Source organism: Neovison vison, chromosome 2 (genome assembly GCF_020171115.1).
Source record: "Neovison vison isolate M4711 chromosome 2, ASM_NN_V1, whole genome shotgun sequence".
NCBI lineage: Eukaryota > Metazoa > Chordata > Mammalia > Carnivora > Mustelidae > Neogale > Neogale vison.
In genome coordinates this window covers 106340971-106367767 of record NC_058092.1, presented here as the reverse complement: position 1 = coordinate 106367767, position 26797 = coordinate 106340971, and the positions used below count along the sequence as shown (strand labels likewise).

General features: G+C 37.2%; 1 protein-coding gene across 2 annotated transcripts in view; it reads right to left on the bottom strand.

Moving 5' to 3' along the window:
• Window positions 1–2147: 2147 nt before the first annotated feature.
• Window positions 2148–26797, bottom strand: part of GOLPH3L (golgi phosphoprotein 3 like) — a 40547-nt gene continuing 15897 nt past the window's right edge. For both annotated transcript variants that reach the window (XM_044239111.1, XM_044239112.1), the window contains exons 3-5: window positions 17475–17606; window positions 16227–16341; window positions 2148–3017 (exon numbers count right to left, since the gene is read on the bottom strand). In XM_044239111.1, coding sequence (XP_044095046.1) covers window positions 2590–3017; window positions 16227–16341; window positions 17475–17606 — 675 coding nt within the window. In that variant the 3' untranslated portion in view covers window positions 2148–2589. The remainder of the gene's footprint in view (window positions 3018–16226; window positions 16342–17474; window positions 17607–26797) is intronic.

Sequence of the window (26797 nt, the reverse complement as noted above, 5' to 3'; positions counted from 1 at the left end):
AAAATATCCAAAGGCCCTAGCTAATGAATGGGCTACTTACAACCAGGCACAATTACCTAAAAAGGGAAAATTCCCTATGTTCCCATACCCCCTCACCACCTCCCTTTAAATACAGTACCCACAGTCTCTGCTTTGCTGTCCTGCCCACCACTCCCTTGCAGTGTATTCAGTAAGCTTCTCTCTCCTTTGTTCTGCTTCAGGTGAAATCTTTTCACCACATGCACCCCCAGATTCCACCCTATCAGGCTGCCTCACATTCGGGGGCTCCATCTAATTGGGAGAGACACCATACTCTTAACTCTGTCACAGTGAGGTATGTTAGCTGTGTTGCCAATTTAAGACTTCCAGCTTTTAGGTTAGCTTAGGTGTCACTTGCAAGTAAAACATAATTCTTTTCTTCATGATAATAATGTTATAATTGGGTAAATTATTTTGATTGAGAAAAAGACACTACTCAGACTACAACATTAGCTGCTCTTCAGATTAGTCTTGATGTGCCCTGCCCCCCAGCTTATATGTTACAACTCTATTTGTGTATTCCTAATTTTCTACACAGGATGAAACAGGATGGTCTCCTGATGTAAAGGGATAGTGTTATTGGCCTTGTGTGGAATGTTCTTATTTCCAATTTAAATGACTGAAGTAAAAAAAAAAATGACTGAAGTAGTAAAACCAGAGAACCAATAATTGATATTTATTATACAGAAATGTGAAGGCCATATGCATTAAAGGAGAAGGTGTTTTGCAGTGAATACAGATTCAAACTGAAGACATCCTCATTGAGATACAATATAAAAATAAACACTGACCAAGAGTTGCAAGAAAGAACTCAACTCAACGTCTACTCCCCATCCCCCCAATCAAGCTGATACTTTCCACAGGAAAACCTGGTTTCAATTCGTGCTGAATTGTTCAAATGGAAAGGAAAACTAAGTCAGGTAGATACAATACATGGACTGCTTTTTGTACTTTCAGAGAACCACACGGAAACTCTACTCAGGCTCACATTTAGAATTCATTTCACACTAAAATTTGTATCTCTAGTCACATAAGCAATACCTGAAGTGACAAACTTAATTGAGTTAATGGAGTTGGGGAATTCTGTGGGGCTAAACAAGTTTAGGGGAGATGAAAGTTACAATCATTCATATAATAACTGAAGATCTGATATCAGGTCTGGGTTGGCTGTATTAGCCCTCTGACAATCTGTTTCTATGTAATGGTCAAGAGGCATGATCCATTAAAAAAATTTAGCTTAATAAATGCTTTCCAAACACTAGGACTTTGCATCCGCAAGCTTTTGACACCAAATTACTCTTCCAATAGGATCTGTCTTCATCTCCTCTTTGCACTCACCACTGAATTGAAAAAATTGAAACTTTTTAGAGATTTGGGTAGATAGATGGCTGTGTTGAAACAAGACTAACAACTAGGAGGATAACTGTGGATTATATATGGACAAAAATACTCCTAAAACGCTTAAATATAGACAGAATCTATCAATTTACAAAGTAAGTAGAAAATAGGAAACAAGAATATCTTGAATTTAGATGGAGTTTCTGGACTCAGGATGCTGCTATTCAGCAACTGAAATTAATAACTTCCTCAATTCAATCAGAGACTTGTAATCTGGAGGAATCAGGACTGTCATGTGCTAATGGGTGGAAATTCTCATGCTGCCTCCATCCCTTGTAAATCATACTGCTGACTGAAGGACAAGAGATACATGGACATGGACATGAGAGACATTTTTTTTTTTATTATTCAGACTTTGTCCTAATGAATGAGGTGGTAGGATAATGCTAAGAGAGAATATAGAATATATTTCTGATTCTAGGCTGTGAGAGCAGGCAATCAAATTTGCAATATTCTCATTAGGTTAGAAAAGGAAAAATGAAAAAATCATTAGTGGGACATACAATCCCAGAGACCAGCTGCCCCAAATATTAGCATTATTTCCACTGCACCTTATTCAAATAGACAGTTATTACAATAACTACATTACTTAATAGAGCCTGAGAGACAAAGGCTATGAAAACATGTATTTAAGGTAGAAAACATGTATTTAAGGGAGTCTGGCTCAGTTGGTAGAGTATGTGACTCTTAATCTCAGGGTCATGAGTAAGCCCCACATTGGGCATGGAGTCTACTTTAAAAGAAAAAAAAAAAGGATAGAAAACAAACTTTTTTTTTTTTTTTAACAAACTTTAAAAGATTTAATAAATGGTTTGCTCTAGATCTCATTCACATTTTCTGACCGGAGAACTCCAAATCCCACTTAGATATTCCTGCTTATCCAAAAGCATACTGATGAAAGGAAACCAAGAAATGAGAGAAAATGATTATTGGATATATGTGGATTGACCTAGTTTATTCACCTCTGTAGTGGAAAAATAAGGAGAAATAAAGTATGTTTACAATGGCTAAAGTTTATGGAGAAGCACTGAAGCTGCTATCCCCAAATCACAAGTCTGATTCAAGAGAAGGAAAAAAGAAATGATGAAAAACATGTCATCACACAAAACTCAGTGTGGTGTCTCTGACAGTCACCAGCCAGCAGGGGAAAAAGAAGAAACCCATCCACTGGCTTTAGGATTTATTAAAGGCTGCCAGCACAGCCCAGATCATCTCTGTGGCACTGTGCTTTGTCCCCTCCACTTCAGGGTCCAGTTCTACTAGGTCCTTGGCTCGATTCATTGCCACATCATACTTGTCATCTGTCAGAGAGGAGAAGACATTCTCTAGCACATCAGAGGAGTGGGCTAGCACCAGGAGTGCTAGTGTTCGCTTGTCCATACGCTGAGGGTCATTTACCCACCGCTCTAGGACACTATCTTGAAGTTTTTTCACTAGTCGCTGTTTCTCTGTTGTATTGGTCACTGGATGAGTAGTCATGTCAAATAGGAGGAAATTCTGCTTCTCAGTGGTTAGAATACCCTTTTCTACTAGGTTCTTTGCAATTCGCTCTCTTACATTTCTCAGCTGGTACTGTAATTTGAAGGGGTTCCATGTCTCACCTTTGAGGAAAAAAAACAGAAGACTTGAACAACCCTATAAGCCAACTAGACCTATCAAGACATCTACAGAACATTCTATCCTAACAGCAGAATACATACCCTTCTCAAGTGTACATGGAACATCCTCCAGGATAGACCATATGTCAGGCCATAAAATCAGCCTCAATAAACTTAAAAGGACTGAAAGCATCCAAAGAATACTATCCAACCAAAACAGATTAAATTAGAAATTAACAGACAAAAATTTGGGAAATTCAAAAATATGGAAATTAAACAACATATTCCTAAATAACCAATTGGTCAAAAAAAAATCACAGGGAAATTTAAAAAATACTTTGAGTTGCATGAAAATGAAAACACAACAGACCAAAATTATGGGCTGCAACACTTAAAGCAGTGCTAATAGAGAAATTTATGACCCCGAATGATAAATTAGAAACGGAAATGTCAGGGCACCTGGGTGGCTCAGTTGTTAAGCATCTACTTTCGACCAGGGTCCTGAGATCAAGCCCTACATCGGGCTCCCTGCTCAGAGGGAGGCCTGCTTCTCTCTCCCACTCCCTGCCGTGTTCCCTCTCTCACTGTGTTTCTCTCTGTCAAATGAATAAGTAAAATCTAAAAAAAAAAAAGACAGAAAGGAGATGTCAAATCTATAACCTAACTTTCTACCTTAAAAAAGTAGAAAAAGAAGAGCATATTAAACATGAAAGAAGCAAAAGAAAGGAAATAATAAAGATTAGATAGGAGATAGACAGAAACAATGAAAACAACAGAGGAAACCAATAAAATCAAAGTTGTTCATTGAAAAGATCAACAAATTGACAAACCTAGATGGACCAAGAAAAAAAGAGAGAAGACTCAAATTACTAAAATTAGGAATGAAAGAGGAAGCACCACCACTGACCTTAAAGAAATAAAAAAAGGCAGTAAGAGGATACTATAAACAATAGTATGCCACAAATTAGATAGCATAGAAGAAATGGACAAGTTCCTTGAAACACACAAATTACCTAAACTGACTCAAGAAGAGAAAATCTGAATATATCTGTAACAGTAAATAGATTGAATAAGTAATTTAAAACTCCCCCCAAAAAGTGTAGTTAAGATGGGTTATTGGTTATTTTATCAAATGTTTAAAGAATACTTATAAATAATCCTTCACAAACTCTTTAAAAAAAACAGAAGAGAAGGGAACACTTCCTTAAGTGTTAGTTACTCTGATATCAAAACTAGACAAAGACATCACAAGAAAACTATAGACCAATATCCCTTATGGATATAGGTACAAAAATATTCCACAAAATACTACAAAAAAAAATCCAGCAACATGTAATAAACACCATGTAACAAAATTAGGCAGGACCTACCCAGAAATGCAAGGTTATTTTAATATCCAAAAATTTAATTATGTAACACATCATATCAATAGAATGAAAAGCAAAAACCAAATGACCATCTCAATCAAGACACAAAAAGTATCTGACAAAATCTAATATGCATACATGATAAAAACACTCAACAAACTAGGAATAGGTAGACACTTCCTCAACCTGACAGAAGGCATTTACAAAGAACCCACAACTAGTTTCATACTTAATGATGAAAGAGGCACTTAGCAGTGCCTGCTAAGATCAGGCACAAGACAAAAAAACGCTATTTTCATCACTTCTATTTAGCACTGTACTGGAGATTCTAGCCAGGGCAATTAGGCAAGAAAAAGAAATAAAAGCATTCAGATCAATCAGGAAGAAGTTAAGCTATTTTTATTTTCAGATGACATGACCTCGTATACAAATCTTGTATACAGAAAAATCTAAGGAATCCACTTAAACTACTGCAACAAATACATTCAGAAAGGTTGCAGGATACAAGATAAATATACAAAAATCAATAGAATTTCTATTCATTAGCAACAAATAATCTGAAAATAAAATTAAGAAAACAATTACAGGGACGCCTGGGTGGCTCAGTTGGTTAAGCAGCTGCCTTCGGCTCAGGTCATGATCCCAGCGTCCTGGGATCGAGTCCCACATCGGGCTCCTTGCTCAGCAGGGAGCTTGCTTCTCCCTCTGCCTCTGCCTGCCATTCTGTCTGCCTGTGCTCGCTCTCTCTCCCTCTCTCTCTCTGATAAATAAATAAAATCTTTAAAAAAAAAAAAAGAAAACAATTACATTTATAATAGCATCAAAAAGAACAGATATAGGAATATATTTAACAAAAGTAGTGTAAGACTTATACAATAAAAAATTACAAAATATCATTGAAAGAAATAAAGATTATCTAAATAAATGGAAAGACATCCCATGTTCATGGATTGGAAAACTTACTATTATTAAGGTACCAATACTCCCTCAAATTGATCTACAGATTCAATACAATTCTACCTTGCTTTATTACAGAAATTGACAAGCTAATTCTGTAATTCATATGGAAATGTGAAAGACCCAGCATAGCCAAAAAATCTTGAAAAAGAAGAATAAAGTTGGAGGACTTGCACTTCCTGATTTCAAAACTACTATAAAACCAATATTAAAAAAAAAAACACAACAAAAAACAAAACCTGAAATAATCAAGAGAGTGTGTTACTGCATAAGAACAGACATATAGATCAAAGATAGAATTTGAAAATAAACCCATACATTTATGGTCAAATAATTTTTGACAATGGTACCAAGATAAATCATAGGGAACAGAACAGTGTTAGGACAAACAGTGCCAGGACAACTGTATTTATATCTTCATGCAAAAGACTGAAGTTGGAGCTCTACCCCATACTATATACAATTAACTCAAAATAGACAATAGACCTAAATGAAATACACAAAGCTATAATTTCTTAGAAGAAAATGCGGGAATAAATTTTTAAAAAAGATTCTATTTATTTGAGAGAGAGAGAAAGAGCACGTGTGTGCAAGAGAGAGTACATGAGTGGGAGGGGGAGGGGCAGAGGGAAAGGGAGAAGCACACTCCCTACTGAGCCGAAAGCCCAATGCAGGGCTCAATTCCCCAATCCCAGGATCATGACCTGAGCCAAAGGCAAATGCTTAAACAACTGAGCCACCCAGGCACCTCAGGAATAAATCTTCATGATGCTGGGTTAAGCAATCATTTCTTAGATATTACACAAGTAATAAAAGAAAAAAAGATTAATTGTAAAGTATTAAAATTGAAAATTTTATGCTTTGAAAGACACTCTCAAGAAGTAAAAAGACACAGAATGGAAGAAAAGTTTTGCAAATCCTGTATATGATGAGATTTGTGTCTAGAATATATTTGAAAAGTACAATAGTACTTTTCTACAATAGTAGAAATGGTAAACCTAATTAAAAAGTAGGTGGGAGTGCCTGGGTGGCTGGGTGGATTAAGGCCCCTGCCTTCAGCTCGGGTCACGATCCCAGGGTCTTGGGATGGAGCCCCACATCCGGCCCTCTGCTCTGCGGAGGGCCTGCTTCCTCCTCTCTCTCTGCCTGCCTCCCTGCCTACTTGTGATCTCTCTTTCTGTCAAGTGAATAAATAAAATCTTTAAAAAGAAAAAAAAGTAGGTGAAGTATTTGAATAGACAATTCTCCAAAGAAGATATACAAATGGCCATAAATACATAAAGATGGTTAACATCATTAGTGTTAGGAAAATCCAAATAAAAATCACAATGATATACTACTACTCTTTAGGATAGAGAAAATAAAAAAGGCAGAGAGTAACAAGTATTGATGAGAATGTGGAAGAATGAAAACTCATACATTGGTGTGGAAATATACAATGGTGTAGCCACTTTGAAAAACTGGCCCCATCCCTGTACTTAAGGTGTTTAAAATCTAGTATGGGGTGATAGTGGGGAGACAAAAATAATATTTGAAGTGGGCCCTAATGACAAACTCAACTGGACATAGATGATAAGGTTATTTAAGTTGTTAATAATTGAGGTATGACATCAGGGATGATGAGAGTAGGAAGTGCCGACACTCATCTCTTCACCTAGACAAAAATTATACTAGAATCTAGAATCTTTCTCTCATTTTTAAAATTAGGCTCCATACCCAGGGTGGAGTCCGACACCGGGGTTGCACTCACAATCCTGAGATCAAGACCTGAGCTGAGATCAAGAGGGGATGCCTCACTGACTGAGCCACTCAGGAGCTCCTAGAATATATCCTTTTAATAACTATTTGGAACTCTGGAATCTATTTGAATGCTTATAGGTTCCAGGCCAAGGCTTGAGTGACAAAATGTGGTTCATATTGGCCAATTTCAGCTATCAGCACAATAGTGGCTACTTAGTCCCTACCTCCCAGCCCCGTGAAAGGAACCCATAGGGAGAGCAATCTGGTTTTGGTGCAGCTTGCTGGAATCAGGGTGGGCAATAAGAACCTTGTCCCTGAAATATCAGGATCTGTGTTCTGATTATGGACTGTAGTTTCTCATGGCTGACATGAAATTAGAAGCTGGCTGCCACTGTTCAAATCCCTACCAGCAAAAGGGGCGGGGATATAAAGGATATAAAAGATAAGCACTGTGGGGTTGTTTCAGTTTTTACATTAAAAAATGTATCCTTGCTCAGGATAAGATGTAACCTCACAAAAAACCCAAGTCTGAAGCTTTCTCCTCAGTCTGAACTACAGCACAAAGACACTGTGCAACAGCAAACACTGGGGAAAGGGGAGAATCTGATTTCCAAAATCACCACATTGTAAGAATCAAATGTTCCATTTTTAAGAAACAAAACAACACACGAGGCATACAAAGAGGAAAGTATTACACATTCAAAGAAACAGAAGAAATGGACAATATATGTTCCTCAGAAAGTATAGATATCATATTTACTAGACAAAGACTTGAAAACAACTGTCTTAAGATGCTAAAAGAGCTAAGAGAACACATGGATAAAGACAGGGAAACAACATATGAACAAAATGAGAATATTAATAAAGAGACAGAAATCAAGAAAAGGAACCAAAAACAAAGTCTGGAGCTTAAATAATAGCCGAAATGGAAAATACATATATAGGGCTCAAAAGCAGAATTAAGTAGGTAGAAAAAGAATTAACAAACTCAAATATAAGAAACTGAAATTATATAGTCTGGGGAACGGAAAGAAAACAAATGAGAAAAAGTAAACAGAACCTAAGGGACTTCCAGTACATCATCAAATGGACAAATATATGCATTGTGAGAATCCCAGGAGGAGAATAGAGAGAAAAGGGGCAGAAAGATTATCTGAAGAAATAATGGCTCAAAACATTCCAAATTTGGCAAAGGACATGAATCTACAAATAAAGAAGCTTAATGAACTCAATGTTAGATAAAGCATCCATACTGAGACATATTATAATCAATTATCAAAAGACAAAGATAAAGAATCTTAAGAGCAGGAAGAGAGAAGTGAGTCATCACATACAAGGGATCCTTGGTAATATCAACAGATTTCTCATCAAAAAATTTGGAGGCCAGAAGGCAGTGGGCTGATATATTTAAAGATATAAAAGAAAAAAACCCCATCAAATGAGAATTCTATATTCAGAAAAACTGTACTTCAAAAATGAGGCAGAAATTAAGACTTTCTTAGAGAAGAAAAACCCAGGAAGTCTTTTACCACTAGACTTACCCTGCAAGAAATACTAAAAAGGAGGGGCTTGGTCTTGCTTTAGGCTCAGGTTGTAATCTCAGGATTGTGAGATCAAGCCCTACATCAGGTTCCATGCTCAGCATTGAATCTGCTTCTTTCCCTCTCCCCCTGTCCTTCCTTCCTCAGCTCAAGCCCGCACTCTAAGACAAATAAATAAATCTTAAAAAAAAAAAAAAAAGAAATACTAAAAAGGAGTCCTGCAGGTTGAAATGAAGGGAAGCCAGACAGTAACTAGAAGCAATATGAAGAAATAAAGATCTCCGATAAAGGTAAATACATGTATAAATATAAAATGTGGTATTGGTTTATACACTACTTTTAATTTTCTATATGCTTCTTTTTTTTGTTTTTTAAGATTTATTTGAGAGAGAGAGTGCAAGTGAGTAAGCATGAGCAGGGGGAGGGGCAGAGGAAGAGGGAGAGAATCTCAAGCAGACTCCTTGCTTAGCATGGAACTGACTTGGGGCTTGGTCCCACAACCCCAAGATCAAGACCCAAGCTGAAATCAAGAGTCGGACACCCAACTAATTAAGCCACCCAGGCATCCCTATAAGCTTTAAAAGATAAATTCAGGGTGCTTGGGTGGCTCAGTGGGTTAAGCCTCTGCCTTCAGTTCAGGTCATGATCTTAGGGTCCTGGGATTAAGCCCCGAATCAGCCTCTCTGCTCGGCAGGGAGCCTGCTTCCTACTCTCTCTCTCTGCCTGCCTCTCTGTCTACTTGTGATCTCTCTCTCTCTGGCAAATAAATAAATTAATTAATTTTAAAAAATAAAAGATAAATACATTAAAAACACTTAATCTATGTTATTGGGCACACAGTGTATAAAGATATAATCTCTGAGATCAAAATATAAAGAGGGTGGGATAGAGCTTTATAGGGGCAGAATTTTTTTTAAAAAGCTTTTATTTATTTATTTGACAGAGAGAGAGGTCACAAGTAGGCACAGAGGCAGGCAGAGCGCGCAGGGGAATCAGGTACTTGGCTGAGCAGAGAGCCCGAGGCAGGGCTTGATCCCAGGACACTGAGACCAAGACCTGAGCCGAAGGCGGAGGCTTTACCCACTGAGCCACCCAGCACCCAGGAGCAGAGTTTTTATGTTATTAAAGTTGGTATAAAATCAAATTAGGTTGTTAAAACTTTAGGATATTAAAGTCTACGGTAACAATAAAGAAAATACCTACATGAAAAAAAATGAGCGGGAATACAAATGTTTCACTACAAAAAATCACCTAAACACAAAAGAAGATAGTAATATAGGAAATGAGAGACAAAAGTTATAGGTCATATAGCAAAGAAACAGCAAAATGCCAGAAGTATCTCTTTAGGAGTAATTATTTTTATTTAATTATTTTAAAAAGATTTTATTATTTATTTGAGAGAGACTGAGCAAGAAAGAATGAGTGGGGGGAAGAAGCCAAGGGAAAGGAAGAAGCAGGCTCCCTGAGCCCAACATGGGGCTTGATCTCAGGACCCTGGGATCGTGATCTGAGCTAAAGGCAGACACTTAACCAAATGAGCCACCCAGGCAACCCATGAGTAATTACTTTAAATGTAAACAGATTAAGCAATTCAACTACAAGACAAAGATTGGCAGAATGGGTTAAAAAACATCAGCCAACTATATGCTATCTATAAGAGACTCATCTTAGTCACATTATAGACCAAAACCCCTTATGAATATAGCTGCAAAAATCCTTAATAAAATATTAGCAAATTGAAAACAACAGCATATTAAAAGGATTATTCACCATGAGCAAGTAAAATTCAACCCAGGAATGTAACATAAGAAAATCAAATGGGGAAAGGATTGGAATACTTTTTTCAAAGAAAATATAAAGATGGCCAACAGACATATGAAAAAGTGCTCAATATCACTAATCACCATGGACGTGCAAATCAATTCACAATGAAATATCACCTCACACCTGTTGGAGTGGCTGTTACAAAAAAGACAAGAAATAACAAGTGTTAAAGAGGATGTGGAAGATAGACAACATTTGTGCACTGTTGGTGAGAACATAAATTGGTGCAGCCACTACAGAAAACAGTATGGAAGTTCCTAAAATGTTAAAAATAGAAGTATCATGTGATCCAGCAATTCCACTTCTGGATATTTATTCAAAGAAAATGAAAATGCTAACTGGAAAAGATACATGCACTCTGATGTTAACTAAAGCATTATTTATAATAGCTGAGGCTATTGTAAATGTCCATCAATAGATGAATGGATAAAGAAAATGTGTACATACATATACATACACATATATGTATATATATATACACACATACATATACATACATACACCACACACAATGAAATATTATTCAGTCATTAAAAAAAACTTGACATTTGCAACAACATGGATGGAACCTGAGGACATTATGCTAAGTGAAATGAGTGAGACAGAAAAAGACAAATACTGTAATGATCTCACTTACATACAGAATCTAAAAAACAAAAACCCAAATGGGGTACCTGGCTAACTCAGTCAAGGGAACATGTGACTCTTGATCTCAGGGTTGTAAGTCTGAGCTCCACAGTGAGTGTAAAGATTACTTAAAAGTAAAATCTTAAAAAAAAAAAAAAAAAAACCAAACACAAAACACAAAACCAAAAAGCTCACAGATACAGAGAACAGAGTGATGGTTGCTAGAAGCAAGGGATGGAGGGCAAAAATGGGTGAATGTACCAAAGCTACAAACTTCCAGTTTAAAATAAATAATTCCTAGGGATGTAATACACAGTGCAGTGACTGTGGTTAATAACACTGTATTGTATATTTGAAAGTTGCTAAGAGAGATCTTAAAATTTCTCAACACAAGAAGAAAAATGTGTAACTATATGTGGTGATGGATGTTAAGTAGACATATTGTGATCATTTCACAATATACACCAATCCTGAATCCAGAATCAATGTGTTCTAAACCTTAAATGAATATAATGTTCTATGTCAGTTATACCTCAATAAAAAATAATCAAATAATGTAATATATCACATTAATAGAGTGAAAGAAAAAAGCCATATAGTCATCTCATTTGACTCAGAAAAGACATTTGGGAAAAATGAAGACACTTTCAAAGAAAAAAAAAAAAAAAAAAGAACATACTTTCATGATTAAAAACTCCCAGAATACTAGGGATGAAAGAAAAATTTCTCAACATCATAAAGGATATTTATGAAAAATCCATAGCTACTGTCACATTCAATAGTGAAACATTTGTCACATTCACATAGTGAAAAACAGTGAAAAGCTTTTCCTCAGAGGTCACGAACAACGTAAGGATGACGGCTTTCACCACTGCTAGTCAAACCTGAGGTATTAGAGAAGGGAAAAAAGATGAAAGTCATTCAGACTGGGAAGGAAAAGCTAAAACTACATTTGCACATGACATGATCCAAGCTGACCCTTGAACAACCTGGAAGTTAGAGGTGTCAAAACTCTGCACAGTCCAAAATCTGTGTGTAACTTTTAATTCCTTAAAAACTTAACTACGGGGCGCCTGGGTGGCTCAGTGGGTTGAGCCACTGCCTTCAGCTCGGGTCGTGATCTCAGGGTCCTGGGATCGAGTCCCGCATCGGGCTCTCTGCTCAGCAGGGAGCCTGCTTCCTCCTCTCTCTCTCTGCCTGCCTCTCTGCCTACTTGTAATCTCTCTCTGTCAAATAAATGAATAAAATCTTTTAAAAAAAAAAAAAAAACTTAACTACTGAAGCACCTGGGTGGCTCAGTGGGTTAGGCCTCTGCCTTTGGCTTGGGTCATGATCTCAGGGTCCTGGGATCGAGCCCTGCGTCAGGCTCTCTGCTCAGCGCAGAGCCTGCTTCCCCCCGTCTCTCTCTCTCCCTGCCTCTCTGCCTGCTTGTGATCTCTGTCTGTCAAATAAATAAATAAAATCTTAAAAAAAAAATACAACTTAACTACTAATAGCCTAGACTGAAAGCCTTATTGATAACATAAATAGTCAATTAACACATATTTACATATGTATTAAATACTGTATTCTTATAATAAACTAAGTTACAAAAAATGAAATACTAAGAAAATCTTAAGGAAAATACATTTAGAGTAATGTACTGTATTTATTGAAAAAAAAAATCCATGTATACATGGACCTGCATGGTTCAGCCCATGTTGTTCAAGAGTTAACTGTAAAGAAAATCCCAAAGAAAGCACAAAAATGCTACTAGAGCTAATAAAGTAATTCAGCTAAGTTATAGGGGACAAGAAAAACACAGAAATATCAGTTGTTTCTACATACTGGTAAAGAACAAAGAAAATTAAGAAAGTAGTTCCATTTATAATAGTGTCTAAAAGAATTAAATACTTAGGAATAAGGCTCACCAAGGAGGTGAAAGATTTATATGCTGAAAACTATAAAATATTGCTGAAAAACATTAAAGATGGAAAGACATCCCATTCTGATTGACAGGCAGACCTGACATTGTTAAGGTATCAATATCACTCAAGGAGATCTACAGGTTCAACACAGTCCCTAACAAAATTCCAATAGCCTTTCCCACCAAAATGGAAAAGCCAATTCTCAAATTCACACAGAATTACGTGAGACCCAGGATAGCCAAAATAATCTTACTTTAATTTAACTTTATTAATTTTATTTCTTAAAAAGAATTTATTTATTTATTTGACAGAGAGATCACAAGTAGGCAGAGAGGCAGGCAGAGAGAGGGGGGGAAGCAGGCACCCTGCTGCGCAGAAAGCCCGATGTGGGGCTTGGGGCTCATTCTTAGGACCCTGAGATCATGACCTGAGCCAAAGGCAGAGGCTTAAGCCACTGAGCCACCCAGGCTCCCCCAAAATAAACTTGAAAAAGAATAAAGTTGTGGGACTCATACTTTCCAACTTCAAAACTTACTATAAAGCTATAGTAAGTAAAACAGTATGGTATTGGCATAGGACAAACATAGATCAATGCAACAGAACAGACAGCCCAGAAATAAATCCTCACATCTATGATCAACTGATTTTCAACAAGGTTGCTATGAATATTCAATGGGGAAAGGGCAGTCTTTTCATGGATATGAGGCCAAAAGAGCAGGCAACAAAAGAAAAAAAATAGATAAACTGGATTTCATAAAAATTAAGGATTTTTATGCATCTAGGACTACTATCAAAGAAGTTGAAAAGACAACCTACAGAATAGGAGAAAATACTGGTAAATGACAGATCCGGTAAGGGATTAATATCCAGAAAATATAAGAACTTCTAAAACTAAACAATAATGACAATAACAGGGAGCCATCAGGGTGGTTCAGTTGGTTAAGTTGTCCGTCTTTGGCTTAGGACATGATTTTGGGGTCCTGAGGTTGAGTCCTGCATTGGGCTCCCTACTCAGTGGGGAGTCTGTTTTTCCCTCTCTCTGTGTGTTCGCTAATGTGCACGCACTCTCTCTCTCAAATAAATAAATAAAATCTTTAAACAAAAACAATAACAATAGAACCCAATTTAAAAAAATGGGCAGGGCGCCTGGGTGGCTCAGTAGGCTAAAGCCTCTGCCTTAGGCTCAGGTCATGATCTGGGCCTGGGATCGAGCTCCTCATTGGCTCTCCACTTGGCGGGGAGTCTGCTTCCCCCTCTCTCCCCCTGCCTCTTTGCCTACTTGTGATCTCTGTCTGTCAAATAAATAAATAAAATCTTTAAAAAAAAAAAAAGGGCAAAGGACTTGAATAGACATTCTTCCAAAGAAGATATACAAATGGCCATTAACCTATGAAAAGATGCTTATCATTGGTCATTAGGGAAAAGGCTCATCATTGGTCATTAGGAAATGCAAATCAAACCAACAAAGAGATATCCCTTCATGCCTACTAGGGGAGCTACAATAAAAAACAAACTAAAACAAAAAATAGAGTAAGTGTTGATGACAATGTTGAGAAACTGGAACCCCCATGTAAGGCTGGTAAAAGTGTAAAAGGGTATTTTCTCTATAGAAAATAGTTTTGTGGTTTCTCAAAACACAGAACTATCTTACTACCCAGAAATTCTACTCCTAGGTATGTATCTAAAAGAATGGAAAGCAGGGACTTGAATAGATATTTGTATATTAATGTTCATATCAGCATTATCCACAATAGCTAAAAGGCAGAAACAACCCAAGGGTCCATCAACAGATAAATTAAAAAAAAAAGGCAGATTCAAACAATGGATTATTATTTGGCCATAAAAAGGAATGAGATTCTGATGTATATTACCACATGACCAGGTCGTGAAAACATTATTCTTAATGAAATAAGACACATATAAAAAGACAAATGTTGTATGATTCCACTTACCTGAGTTACCTAGTACAGGCAAATTCATAAAGACAACAAGTAGAAAAAGGATTGCCAGAGAATGGGGGGTGGGAAGAAAGAAGGATGTTTGGGATGATGAGAAAGCTTTGGGTATAAAGAGAGGTAATGGTTACATAAAACCTTGATTGTATTTAATGTCACTGAATTATACATATATTAATGGTTAAGACAATAAAGATTATGTTATGTGAACTTTACAATAAAGTTAATTATATACCCAAAAGAAATTAAAACACATCCATAAAAAACATGTCTGTGAATGTTCACAGCAGCATTATTCATAATAGCCTAAAAGCAGAAATAACCGCATGTCTCTCAACTGATTAATCAACGAATAAATGTGGTACATCTATACAATGAAATATTATTTAGTGATAAAAAGGAATCAAAGTAAAACTGGGAAAGTTCTAATAAGATTGGTGGAGAGTATCAATGTCAGTATCCAGTGGGTCATATTATACTACAGTTTCGTAAAAAGTTTTCACTGGGGGCCTCTGGGTAGAGTGTATAAGGGATCTCTCAATATATTTCCTATAACTGCGTGTAAATCTACAAATACCTCAATAAAAATTTCAATTAAAAAAACTGTCACAGAAGGTGACACTGGCTGTGATCTCAAAGTGTCCTGCTTTCTCCTAAAATTTTATGCCCCAGATCTACTTATTTATATTAAAGTTTTTGAACTTGCCCTTGGAAAAAAAAGAGGATGAAGTACTGGTACATGCTAAAACATGGATCAACCTTAAAACTATTATATCTTAAGCCAGTTATAAAAAAAAGTTGATATAAAAAATTTATATGAAATATCTAGAATAAGCAAATCTATAGGGACAAAATGTAGATTAGTGGTTGCCTAGAGCTGGACAGGAGGCTTGGGAAAAACTGCTAATAAATATGGGGTTTGTTTTTGGGGTGATGAAAATGTTCTAAATTTAGATTGTGATGATGGTTGCAAAATTGTGTGAATATACTAAAGTCCATTTAATTGTGTACTTTCCATGGGTCAACTATATGGTATATGAATTATGTATCAATAAAGATGTTAGAATTTTTCTTGTGAAGAATACTGTTAGAGAGTTTATGGAGTGGGGTGGCAGAACTAAGATGAAACTTTGGAAAATTCTATGTATTGATTAACCATGCCTTTTCTGTCCCTCTTTAATACAGTTACGCAGTGAACCATATACTTCTTACCCAGCAGCTTGAATTCCTGTACTCCTTTTCTTGAACTAGAAGGATAAAGATTATAAAATGTGGGATTTTTTAACTATTTTACCTGTGAGTAGCTCTATCCACGTCTGGACGGTTTCTGTGGGTTCAGTTGCTTTGATGTGTTTGAGAGTTTCATCCAGCAAAACATCCCCTGTTGGGCTATCTGACTTTAGAAGTACCTTTAAAGGAAGAGTCAAGGGTCCCTGGTTCATTTACTTAATTCAAATGAAAATATTTCAGTATACCATATATAGATTATTGGTTAAGTGTTGTAGGAAATGCAAAACATTCAAGAAGTTTAAAATCCAGCATGGCATAATAGTAAGAGGACAAAAATAACATTTGAAGTGGACCCTAGAAACAAACTGGATATAAATGATCATGTAGAAAATATGCAATAATAACTCTCTGGGTCTGGAATACCAACTTTTTAAAAAAATATTTTATTTATTTATTTGAGAGAGAGTGAGAAAGAAAATGAGCAGGGGGGAGGGGCAGAGGGAGAGGAAGAAGCAGACTCCCTGGTGAGCAGGGAGCCTGATGCGGGGCTCCATCCCAGGTCCCCAGGATCATGACCTGAGTCAAAGGCAGATAACCAACTGAGCCACCCATGTGCCCAGAGCATGTGACTCTTGATCTCAGGGTTGTGAGTTCAAGCCCCACACTGGGGATAGAGCCTCCTGGTGATACCTAAAGAATGTCATTTTGGTAGAGTTCTGAGTATGACAGTGATGTTATGAGTGGAAAAAATAAGTAGTAAAAAATGGAAACAGGAGTATAACTCATATGGTGGACTCGACTCGCTTATAAACGAAGGAGAAAAATCTAATGGTTATCTGAGCATGACTAGGGTTAAACAAAGACTCACCTGACCCATATGTTTGCCCTCCTCCTATATAAAACTCTATTTCATAATGTTATAGTTATAGAGGGAGTAATAACAGCATCCTAAAGTGATTTTTCTACATAAAAAAGATAAAACCATAACCTCCTTCTAATTTTGTAGATGATGGATATTTGAATTTATTCCTCTGCTATAGGTTAACTAAAACTGTTAGATAATGGCACAACTGTCAGTGATACTTATCTTGTCTCACTATTCAGATCTTCCCATTCCCCCCAGGGGCACCTGAGTGGCTCAGCTGGTTAAGCCTCTGACTCTTGGTATTAGCTCAGGTCTTGATCTCAGGGTCATGAATTCAAGGCCCTCAAAAACAAACAAACAAACAAACAAAACTTCCCATTCCTCCAAAATGGACCATTGGTACCTGCCCTTTTGTAAGTTAGGAGGATGTCCACAGAGGTGCTATACCTTTCTATCCAGTAGTCGCTTCTTACGCATTGTGGGGGGTTCCAGATAGATTCGACCCCGCATTGCCAGCTCTATCAGGATACCCCCTCGCAGGCCAGATGATATGCAGTCATTCCAGAAAGATGTGTAACCCTAGAAAAGGCAAAAGAGAAGAGAATGTTCTGAAAGGGTTATGGACTTGCAGCAAGCACCTTAAAGATGGTTCACCTTTTTTTTTGTTTAAAAGATTTTATTTGTTATTTGACAGAGAGAGAACAAGATAGGGAACACAAGCAGGGGGAGTGGGAGAGGGAGAAGCAGGCTTCCCGCTGAGCAGAGAGCCCGATATGGGACTCAACCCCTAGTACTGGGGGATCATGACCTGAGCCAAAGGCAGATGCTTAACAACTGAGCAACCCAGGCACCCAATGGTTCACCTTTTTGTGATTCATTTCATGTCACGTGACATGAACTCAAAGCATAGAATAAGAATGGAATCTCTCTTTAATCCCCGTAATCTAAACCCCCCAAATAAGGTTTTCTGTCTGACTTTTAGCTCTTTGTGAATTCCCGTGGCTCAGTTGTTAGTTGATAACTGGCAAGTCAAATTTTAATTTTTGAGAAGAATTTTGGCTTCTTGGAAAGCTATTTTATTAGGTGGTGTGGTAGAAATCCAGCTCTGCCACTGACTGGTTAAGTGCCTTGGGTATGTTATTTAACCATTTTCAAGTGCAATGTCCTCATCTGTAAAACAGGGACACTAATATCTTTCTTTCTAAGTTTGCTGTGAGGAATAAATTGGATGTTACATATAAGAAGGCATTTAGTAGAGTGCCTGGCATATAGTAGCCACTTAAATTACTAGTTTCCCTTCCCTGGAAGCTATACAAAGACATAGAAAAAATAACCACTGTCTTAAGGAACCAAAAAATCTAACTGGAAATACCATGCAAATGTGAGGAAAATTGTGTGACAATATAAATTTTAAATAAAAGCTCAATTGAAAAAGCAGCAGCAGAAGGCAAAAATTTGGTTTAGAGGATAGTTTTTCAAATTATAAATCACTTTTGGGCTAGTCAGAAACTTTTATGGGATTTGAACTGGGGTTTAAAGAATAGGCTGAATTTTTCAGAGAAGGGAAGGTTTTCTGGATGAAGATAAAGGAAATCATCCAAATTCTACTATTTTTCAAAAGGGCATTCTAAGTAAAAGTTTAAAGGAAAAAGACATCAAATATGTTTAGAGATCTACTCAAGGACATAAGATCAAGTTGATTGGGGCCAGGCTGTGGAAAGCCTCGATGCTCTGAACTTTTACTAAAGGCAATATTGAATCCTGAAGGTTCTGAGCAAGGAGTTACAATTAACACAAGAAGAACTGTTAAAGAGTTATTAGACTAACTGTTCAACATTCCAGCCATTTTTAGGGGTAGCACTCCCTCTAATGGAAGAGAAACTGGATGAGATGTTGGCAGGAAGTTCTAGCATGGCTTTAAAGTATCACCTTTAATGGTTACTACATAAATCACTATTTTAAAAAGATTTTATTTACTTATTTACTTAATTTTTAATTTTTTAAAAAACAAGCTCCACGCTGAATGTGGACCTGGAACTCATGACCCCAAGATCAAGGGCCTCATGCTCCACCAACTATGCCAGTCAGGTGCTCCATAAATCACTATTAATAGTAGTAATATATAATATTTATTGGATACTTATTATACAGATTTGCGTTCAGCTTTTTTTGTATGCACGATCTGATCACATCTTCACAACAACCATATAAGGGAAGTACTACTATCCACATTTTAAAGATGAGGAAACTAATGGAGGTTCTGTGACACGCCAGGGGTTACAAAGCTAAACAGTGGCAAAGAATTAAAAACATTTTTTTAATACCACTTTCCTCTTTATTGGTTTAGAAGTTATGCACTCTCTTCTCTTTAGCAAAGTTATCCTTGAAATTTTAACATGCATGACAATTTAAAATTAATACAAAATCTAATTAGTTTTAAATGAATCAATATTTAACCAGTCTTCCATTTGACCAATATTTTATCTTTTACCTCATGTTAGACATTATTATTAGCATTATCATTATATTATACAGGTAGCACTTGTTTAGATTTACGCAGATGCTTGTCAATATCTTTGCTCACCATTACTACCTGCATCTTAGACCTCCTCTCTGGTACCATTTTCCTTCTTCCTAAAGCAGAATTTCCTTAAGTGAAAGTCTGTTGGAGACAAACTATTTTATCCAAAAGGTCTTTACTTAACATTGTTTTTGTTTTTTAAGATTTTTTTAGATTTTATTTATTTGAGAGAGAGAGAGAGAGAATGAGAGAGAGAGAGACTGAGCATGAGGAGGGGGTAGAGAGAAGCAGACTCGCACTGATCAGGGAGCCAGATACAGGACTTGATCCCGGGACTCTGGGTGGGCTGAGCCACCCAGGCACCTTCAACATTGTTTTCTAAAGCTAAGATCCTTGGGGTGCCTGGGTGGCTCAGGCATTAAGTGTCTGCTTTCGGCTGGGATCAAGCCCTGCATCAAGCCCCACATCGATCCACGCATGGAGCCCTGCATTATACTCCCTGCTCAGTGGGAAGCCTGCTTGTCTCCATCCCACTCCCCCTGCATGTGTTCCCTCTCCCACTGACTCTCTCTCTGTCAAATAAATAAATAAATAAATACCTTTTAAAAAAGATAGTTTCTCATGTCAAAATGGATTAAAGATCTGAATAGAAAATAAAAAATAATAAATATGGTTTTTCTGGACATAACAATCCAGGCTGATAGTTTTCTCGTAGCACACTGAAGATATTAAGCCCTCCACTTCCAGCTTCCATTGTTGCAGTGAGAAATATATCATTCTTTTGATTGTGATTGCTTGTAGATGATTTGTCTTTTTTCCACAGGTCCCTCACAATCTTCTCTCTTGGTGTTTTGTAATTTGACGATGGCATGACTGTGTGTGAATTTACTTATCCTGCTTGGCATATGCTTCCTGCATTTGTAGGTCCATTTCTTACTCTTCAAAAATTCTCATTCTTAACTCTTAAAAATTTTAGCTCTCCTCCATTTCATTTTTCCCTTCTGGGACATCAGTCTTTCTGTCTTTTAATCTTTTATATTTTCCATTTCTTTTGTCTCTAAATTGCTTTCTGAAGAGTTCATATCTGGCTTCCAATTTACTCTCTCCATCTGTAACTAATATGCTAAACTAACCACAAGATTTTTATTTCAACTTTGATTTTTTTCATTTCTAAAAGTCCTATGTAGTTATTTTTCACATTTGCTTGGTCATTTGTGATCATTTCTTTTTGTTGTTCATTTTGTGATTCTTTTATTTCTTTAAAAAGGTCATAGATATTGGGGTACCTGGGTGGCTCAGCGGGTTAAGCCTCTGCCTTTGGCTCAGGTCATGATCCCAGGGTCCTGGGATTGAGCCCCACATTAGGCTCTCTGCTCAGCAGGGAGTCTGTTTCCCCCCTCTCTCTGTCTCTGCCTACCTCTGCCTACTTGTGATCTCAGTCTGTCAAATAAATAAATAAAATCTTAAAAAAAAATAAAAGGTCATAGATATTTTATGTTGTCTGATCATTTTAATATGTGAGGTCCACGAATGACCTATTATTTGTGATTTCTGCTGAATCTTTGTCATGGGTATTTGATTCTTTGTATGTTTGATATTTGATTAAGTGGCCCATATTTGGGCGCCTGGGTGGTTCAGTGGGTTAAAGCCTCTGCCGTCAGCTCAGGTCATGATCCCAGAGTCCTGGGATGGAGCCATGCATTGGGCTCTCTGCTCAGCAGGGAGCCTGCCTCCCTTCCCCTTTCTCTGCCTGCCTCTCTGCCTACTTGTGATCTTTGTCTGTCAAATAAATAAATAAAATCTTAAAAAAAAAAAAAGAAGTGGCCCATATTAAATTTTTTTGTGAATCTCTGAGATCCTGAAGGCCTAAATTAAAGACGCCTTCTTTCAGAGAGGAAGATATGTATTTGCTTCTGCTGAGAGTCAGGCATGAGGGGATTGGGGGACTGCCACACAACTGGGGCCAGAATTTTATTTTTTTACAAGATTTTAAGTAATCTCTACATCCAACCTGGGGCTTGAACTCACAAGATCAAGAGTCTCATGTTCCAGTGAGCCACCTGGGTGCCCTCTACTGGGACCACATTTAAATCTAGCTTCCCCATTTTATCTCAACTCTGAGGTTTATTCCTGACTATCCAATTCCCAGATATCAGGACTGATTTGATGATTTGTCCTGGGGCAATCTGGATTTCATGTTTGTTTATTGCTCATCTCTACGATTTTAAGTTTGGAGTTTGTTTGGGGACCCTGAATATTTCTTACTTTCCAAAGGCCCAACAGTACTTAGAAATTATGTTTATTCAAGACTCAATATCTGACCACTATACTGCCAGAGACAGTGATCTTCTAATTCCAGTTTTCCCATTATAACCAGGATGACCCTTATGCTCAAATCTAATGATATAACTCCTTTCCACTCTACTTAAAAATCTTTCAAAACTCCTCCCAGTCAAAGTCCAAATTCCTTAGTATAATGCTCAAGCCAAGAGGCTACTCACTGGTCTCTCCCTGGCCTCGTTCCCATAGAACACTATGCTCAGCTTTCCAGAACTATTTTTAAGTTTATTTTATTAGTAATCTCTAAACACAATGTGAGGCTCATACTCAAGACCCTGAGATCAAGAGCTGCATCCTCTCAGATTGAACCAGCCAGGGACCCCCAGAACTATCTTAAGTACTCTTAATGTATCATTTTTTTAATTATTTTTTTTCAATTTATTTATTTTCAGAAAAACATTATTCATTATTTTTTCACCACACCCAGTGCTCCATGCAAGCCGTGCCCTCTATAATACCCACCACCTGGTACCTCAACCTCCCACCCCCTCGCCACTTCAAACCCCTCAGATTGTTTTTCAGAGTCCATAGTCTCTCATGGTTCACCTCCCCTTCCAATTTACCCAAATTCCCTACTCCTCTCTAATGCCCCTTGTCCTCCATGCTATTTGTTATGCTCCACAAATAAGTTTTTGCCTACTGGCTTTTGTTCACATTGTTCTCTCTGTCCAAAAGAACCAGTACCCTTATGTCCCCATTTCTTCCCTGTTCTTAAGGATTGTGTACAGGGACCATATCTTCTATGTACCTTCTCTAACAACACCTTTCCTTCTAGTCCACCCTCCAGCTTAGGTTCTTCACCTGGGTGTGCCTATATATACTTCTCCCTTATTTCTTTTATCACACTGTAATCAATTGTCCTCAGTAGAGTATAAATTTCTTAAGGAAAGAGTATCTGACTAATACATAGTATTTCTCAATGTTTCTTTTTTTTAAAGAAAGATTTTATTTTATTTATTTGACAGAGAGAGAGAGCATGAGAGGGGAGAGATCAGAGGGAGAAGGAGACTCCCCACCGAGCAGGGAGCCCGATGTGGGACTCGATGAGGGGCTCCAGGATCATGACCTGAGCCTAAGGCAGTCGCCTGACCAACTGAGCCATCCAGGCACCCTCTCAATGTTTCTTTTTTTTTTTTTTTCTTTTAAGATTTTATTTATTTATTTGACAGACAGAGATCACAAGTAGGCAGAGAGGCAGGCAGAGAGAGAGAGAGGAGGAAGCAGGCTCCCTGCTGAGCAGAGAGCCCGATGTGGGGCTCGATCCCAGGACTCTGGGATCAGACCTGAGCTGAAGGCAGAGGATTTAACCCACTGAGCCACCCAGGCGCCCCTCAATGTTTCTTGACAACATAAATTTATGATTGGAAATAAACATGTTGGGGTGCCTGTGGGTGACTCAGTTGTTAAACATCTGCCTTCAGCTCAGGTCAAGATTCCAGGGTCCTGGAATCAACCCTTGCATCAGGCTCCCTACTCAGTGGGAAGCCTGCTCTCCCTCTCCTACTCCGTCTGCTTGTGTTCCCTCTCTCGCTGTGCCTCTTTGTGTCAAATAAATAAAATTAAAAAAAAAAAAGAAATATGCAAACCTGGCAAAAGCTCAGTTGGAACCATAAACATTCCTTAAGCCTATCCACATTTCCTGTGGGCCTGATTTTAGATACAAACCTGGGATTAGTTCCATCTACTATCTGCCTCATGCTACTTTGGAAGAGTCATGTTTATAACCCCTCTTTAAGGAGGGAGTCGGTTTTTTTTTAAAGATTAATATTTGGTTTTATGCAACTCAGCTGCCTAATTAAGGTTAAACTATAACTTTTTTCAGGACATGTAATTTATTTAGGCTTAGCTTTTATATAATCTTGGTAATTTTATAATTCTCAACAGGTGTGCAAACACCCATCAGCCAGTATTAAAGCAAATAGAGGAAACTAATTTGTTTGTTTTTTCATTTCTTCCTGACCATGTAGCTTCTGTTACAGTAACATTGATGTCAGACTGTCAACAGAACTGTAAATGAGAAGCACTGTAAATAAAGAAACAATGGGTAGCAGCATGTAGAAACTATGTTTTTTTTTTTTTTAAAAGATTTTATTTATTTATTTGACAGAGAGAGATCACAAGTAGGCAGAGAGAGAGAGGAGGAAGCAGGCTCCCTGCTGAGCAGAGAACCCGGTGCGGGACTCGATCCCAGGACCCTGAGATCATGACCTGAGCCGAAGGCAGCAGCTTAACCCACTGAGCCACCCAGGTGCCCCGAAACTATGTTTTTTAATATCATTCCCATCATAGCATCTTATGTAAAACTCCCCAGGAATTTTTTTAAACTTTCTTTTTATTGAGTCATGCATCATAATAGAAAAAAGCTTGAAAATATACATGTGGAGTTTTAAAAAATAATTATAATTCTAAGGTCCATATCCCTCTAAATAAATATATCCAGATATACTGGTGAATTCTCTAATCATCTATAATAAAGATTCTATGTTAAAGGGCCAATGGTTCAGTATGCAGGATGATCTAACACATGCATTTTTTTTTAAAAAGATTTTATTTATTTATTTATTTGACAGAGAGAGATCACAAGTAGGCAGAGAGGCAGGCAGAGAGAGAAGGAAGCAGGCTCCCTGCTGAGCAGAGAGCCCGATGCGGTACTCCATCCCAGGACCCTGAGATCATGACCTGAGTCAAAGGCAGCGGCTTAACCCACTGAGCCACCCAGGCGCCCTAACACATGCATATTAAAGTTCACCATTAAGTCATTAAATTTAGTTATCAAAGGCTATACACATTAGGGAAAAGAGAAAGAGAAAAATTTTAGGATCTACTAAAACAGATGGAATCGCACATTGCTTCAAGACCAACAGAGAATCCTGAAGGCCTGCAGAATGAGATCTTTGAGTAGCGGACCTTGTTTTGTTTTAATTAGAAGTGTAATAAATGACTGTAAAAAAAAAAAAAAGGAAAAAAATCACATTATAGAAATGTATAAAATTACAGGGGCGCCTGGGTGGCTCAGTGGGTTAAAGCCTCTGCCCGCCTGCCTGCCTCTGTCTACTTGTGATCTCTGTCAAATAAATAAATAAATAAATAAAACCTTTAAAAATAATGTACTGTTTTTCTTTGAAGTGCTCTACCGAAATATTAGCTTCCAAGGCTTGAATTAAATTCCTCTTTTATAATGTGATTCAATCTAACTCCAATTAATGTTTCTATGTCCACACAGCCAATAGAGACATTTCATAAAAGAGATTAAGCATTAAAAAGTCACTCTGCTTGACCATAATGGGTAATGAGGAACTGTGACCTGGATGTTATTCCAGTTTAACGCATGATTTCGGCATGACTAAGGATGGGCTATTAACCTAAACAAATGAACAGAATTTCTCAATCAACTTCATGAAGGTTATATCTTTTCAGGCTTATTCATAAGGAGGTTGGATGAAATATACAAAGCTAGTCATAATGATCAGTTTATTAACTTTTTCAACTCCAGTTGAGTTTTTTCTTAAAGTAAAGCCACTACAAAACTTCAGGGGGAAAAAAATAAAAGAACATGATAATGACTTAGCAGTGAAAAAGAAATTCAAAATAAAGGAAAGCAACTGGTAATCTTTGGATATTCCTACATTAGCTTTAAGTCTCATACTTGGCAACAAAAATATGCTTAGTTTTTTACTTTAAGAAATTTAAAAGTGATTATAGCATTAAAACCAGTAACTTACATGTCTGTCTTTCCCCACAGTTTGCTACTTATGGGAAAAAGGACAGTGCTACACACTATCCAAAGAGAAAATACTTGAGAAAAGGGAGTAAAAATCTGAAAACACGTATGTAGCTCTAAATCTATTTCCCCATAACTCTCAAATAACTTAAAATAGATTTAGAAATACTTTAAGGTAATTATGGCCTCAAACCTCAGAAGAGCAAAACTTAAGTAAACGCAGATTCACCTTGTTTTCAAACAGCTTTTTCTCCCTGATTAAAAAGTAGTATAGAGGTATTTTAGAAAATTTGGAAAGAAAGAAAATAATAAAAAGTTAAAATGACTCACAAATTTCATCATTCTATTATATTTTGGGTATATGCAAAACCAGAACTTTTCTTTATATATACAATACACATTTCTTCTCTCCTAACCACTCGTTTTCCCATGTTTCTTCTCCAACTTCAATTTTGGGGCTTTCCTTCAGAAAACAGCATTGTGTGAGTTATGAAACGACAGAATGTATACATTACAAGTTTTCATAAAACACTGGGGAATAGAAGTAGAACAAACTGAGAGTGGTGATTTCATCATCTTTCATAACAGGGAATCAATAAGATATTGTGTAAAATGGAATCATGTGGTTAAGAAAACGTCGTTTTTTTTCTTTTTAACATTTTTGGCTTAAGGTTCCCAACACACACGAAGTAGAGAGATTATGAATCTCTATATATCCATCATCTAGCTTCAACAGCTACCAATACAATCATCTTTTATTTTTATTTATTTTATTTATTTATTTATTTGACAGACAGAGATCACAAGTAGGCAGAGAGGCAGGCAGAGAGAGAGAGAGAGAGAGAGGAAAGCAGGCTCTCCGCTCAGCAGAGAGCCCGATGAGGGACTCGATCCCAGGACCCTGGGATCATGACCTGAGCCGAAGGCAGCGGCGTAACCCACTGAGCCACCCAGGCGCCCCTCATCTCTCTTTTATAACTCTCTCTGCTCACCAGATTATTTCAGTACAAATCCAAGTTATTTTAACCTATCATCTATAAAATATTATCATACTCTCCCCAAGCCAGGAAGACTTAAAAAAAAAAAAAACTGTAATACTAATATCACACCTAAAAATTAATAAGAATTTTTAAAAATTAACAAGAATTCCTTAATTTTATCAAATATTCAGTAAGCCTTCAAATTCTA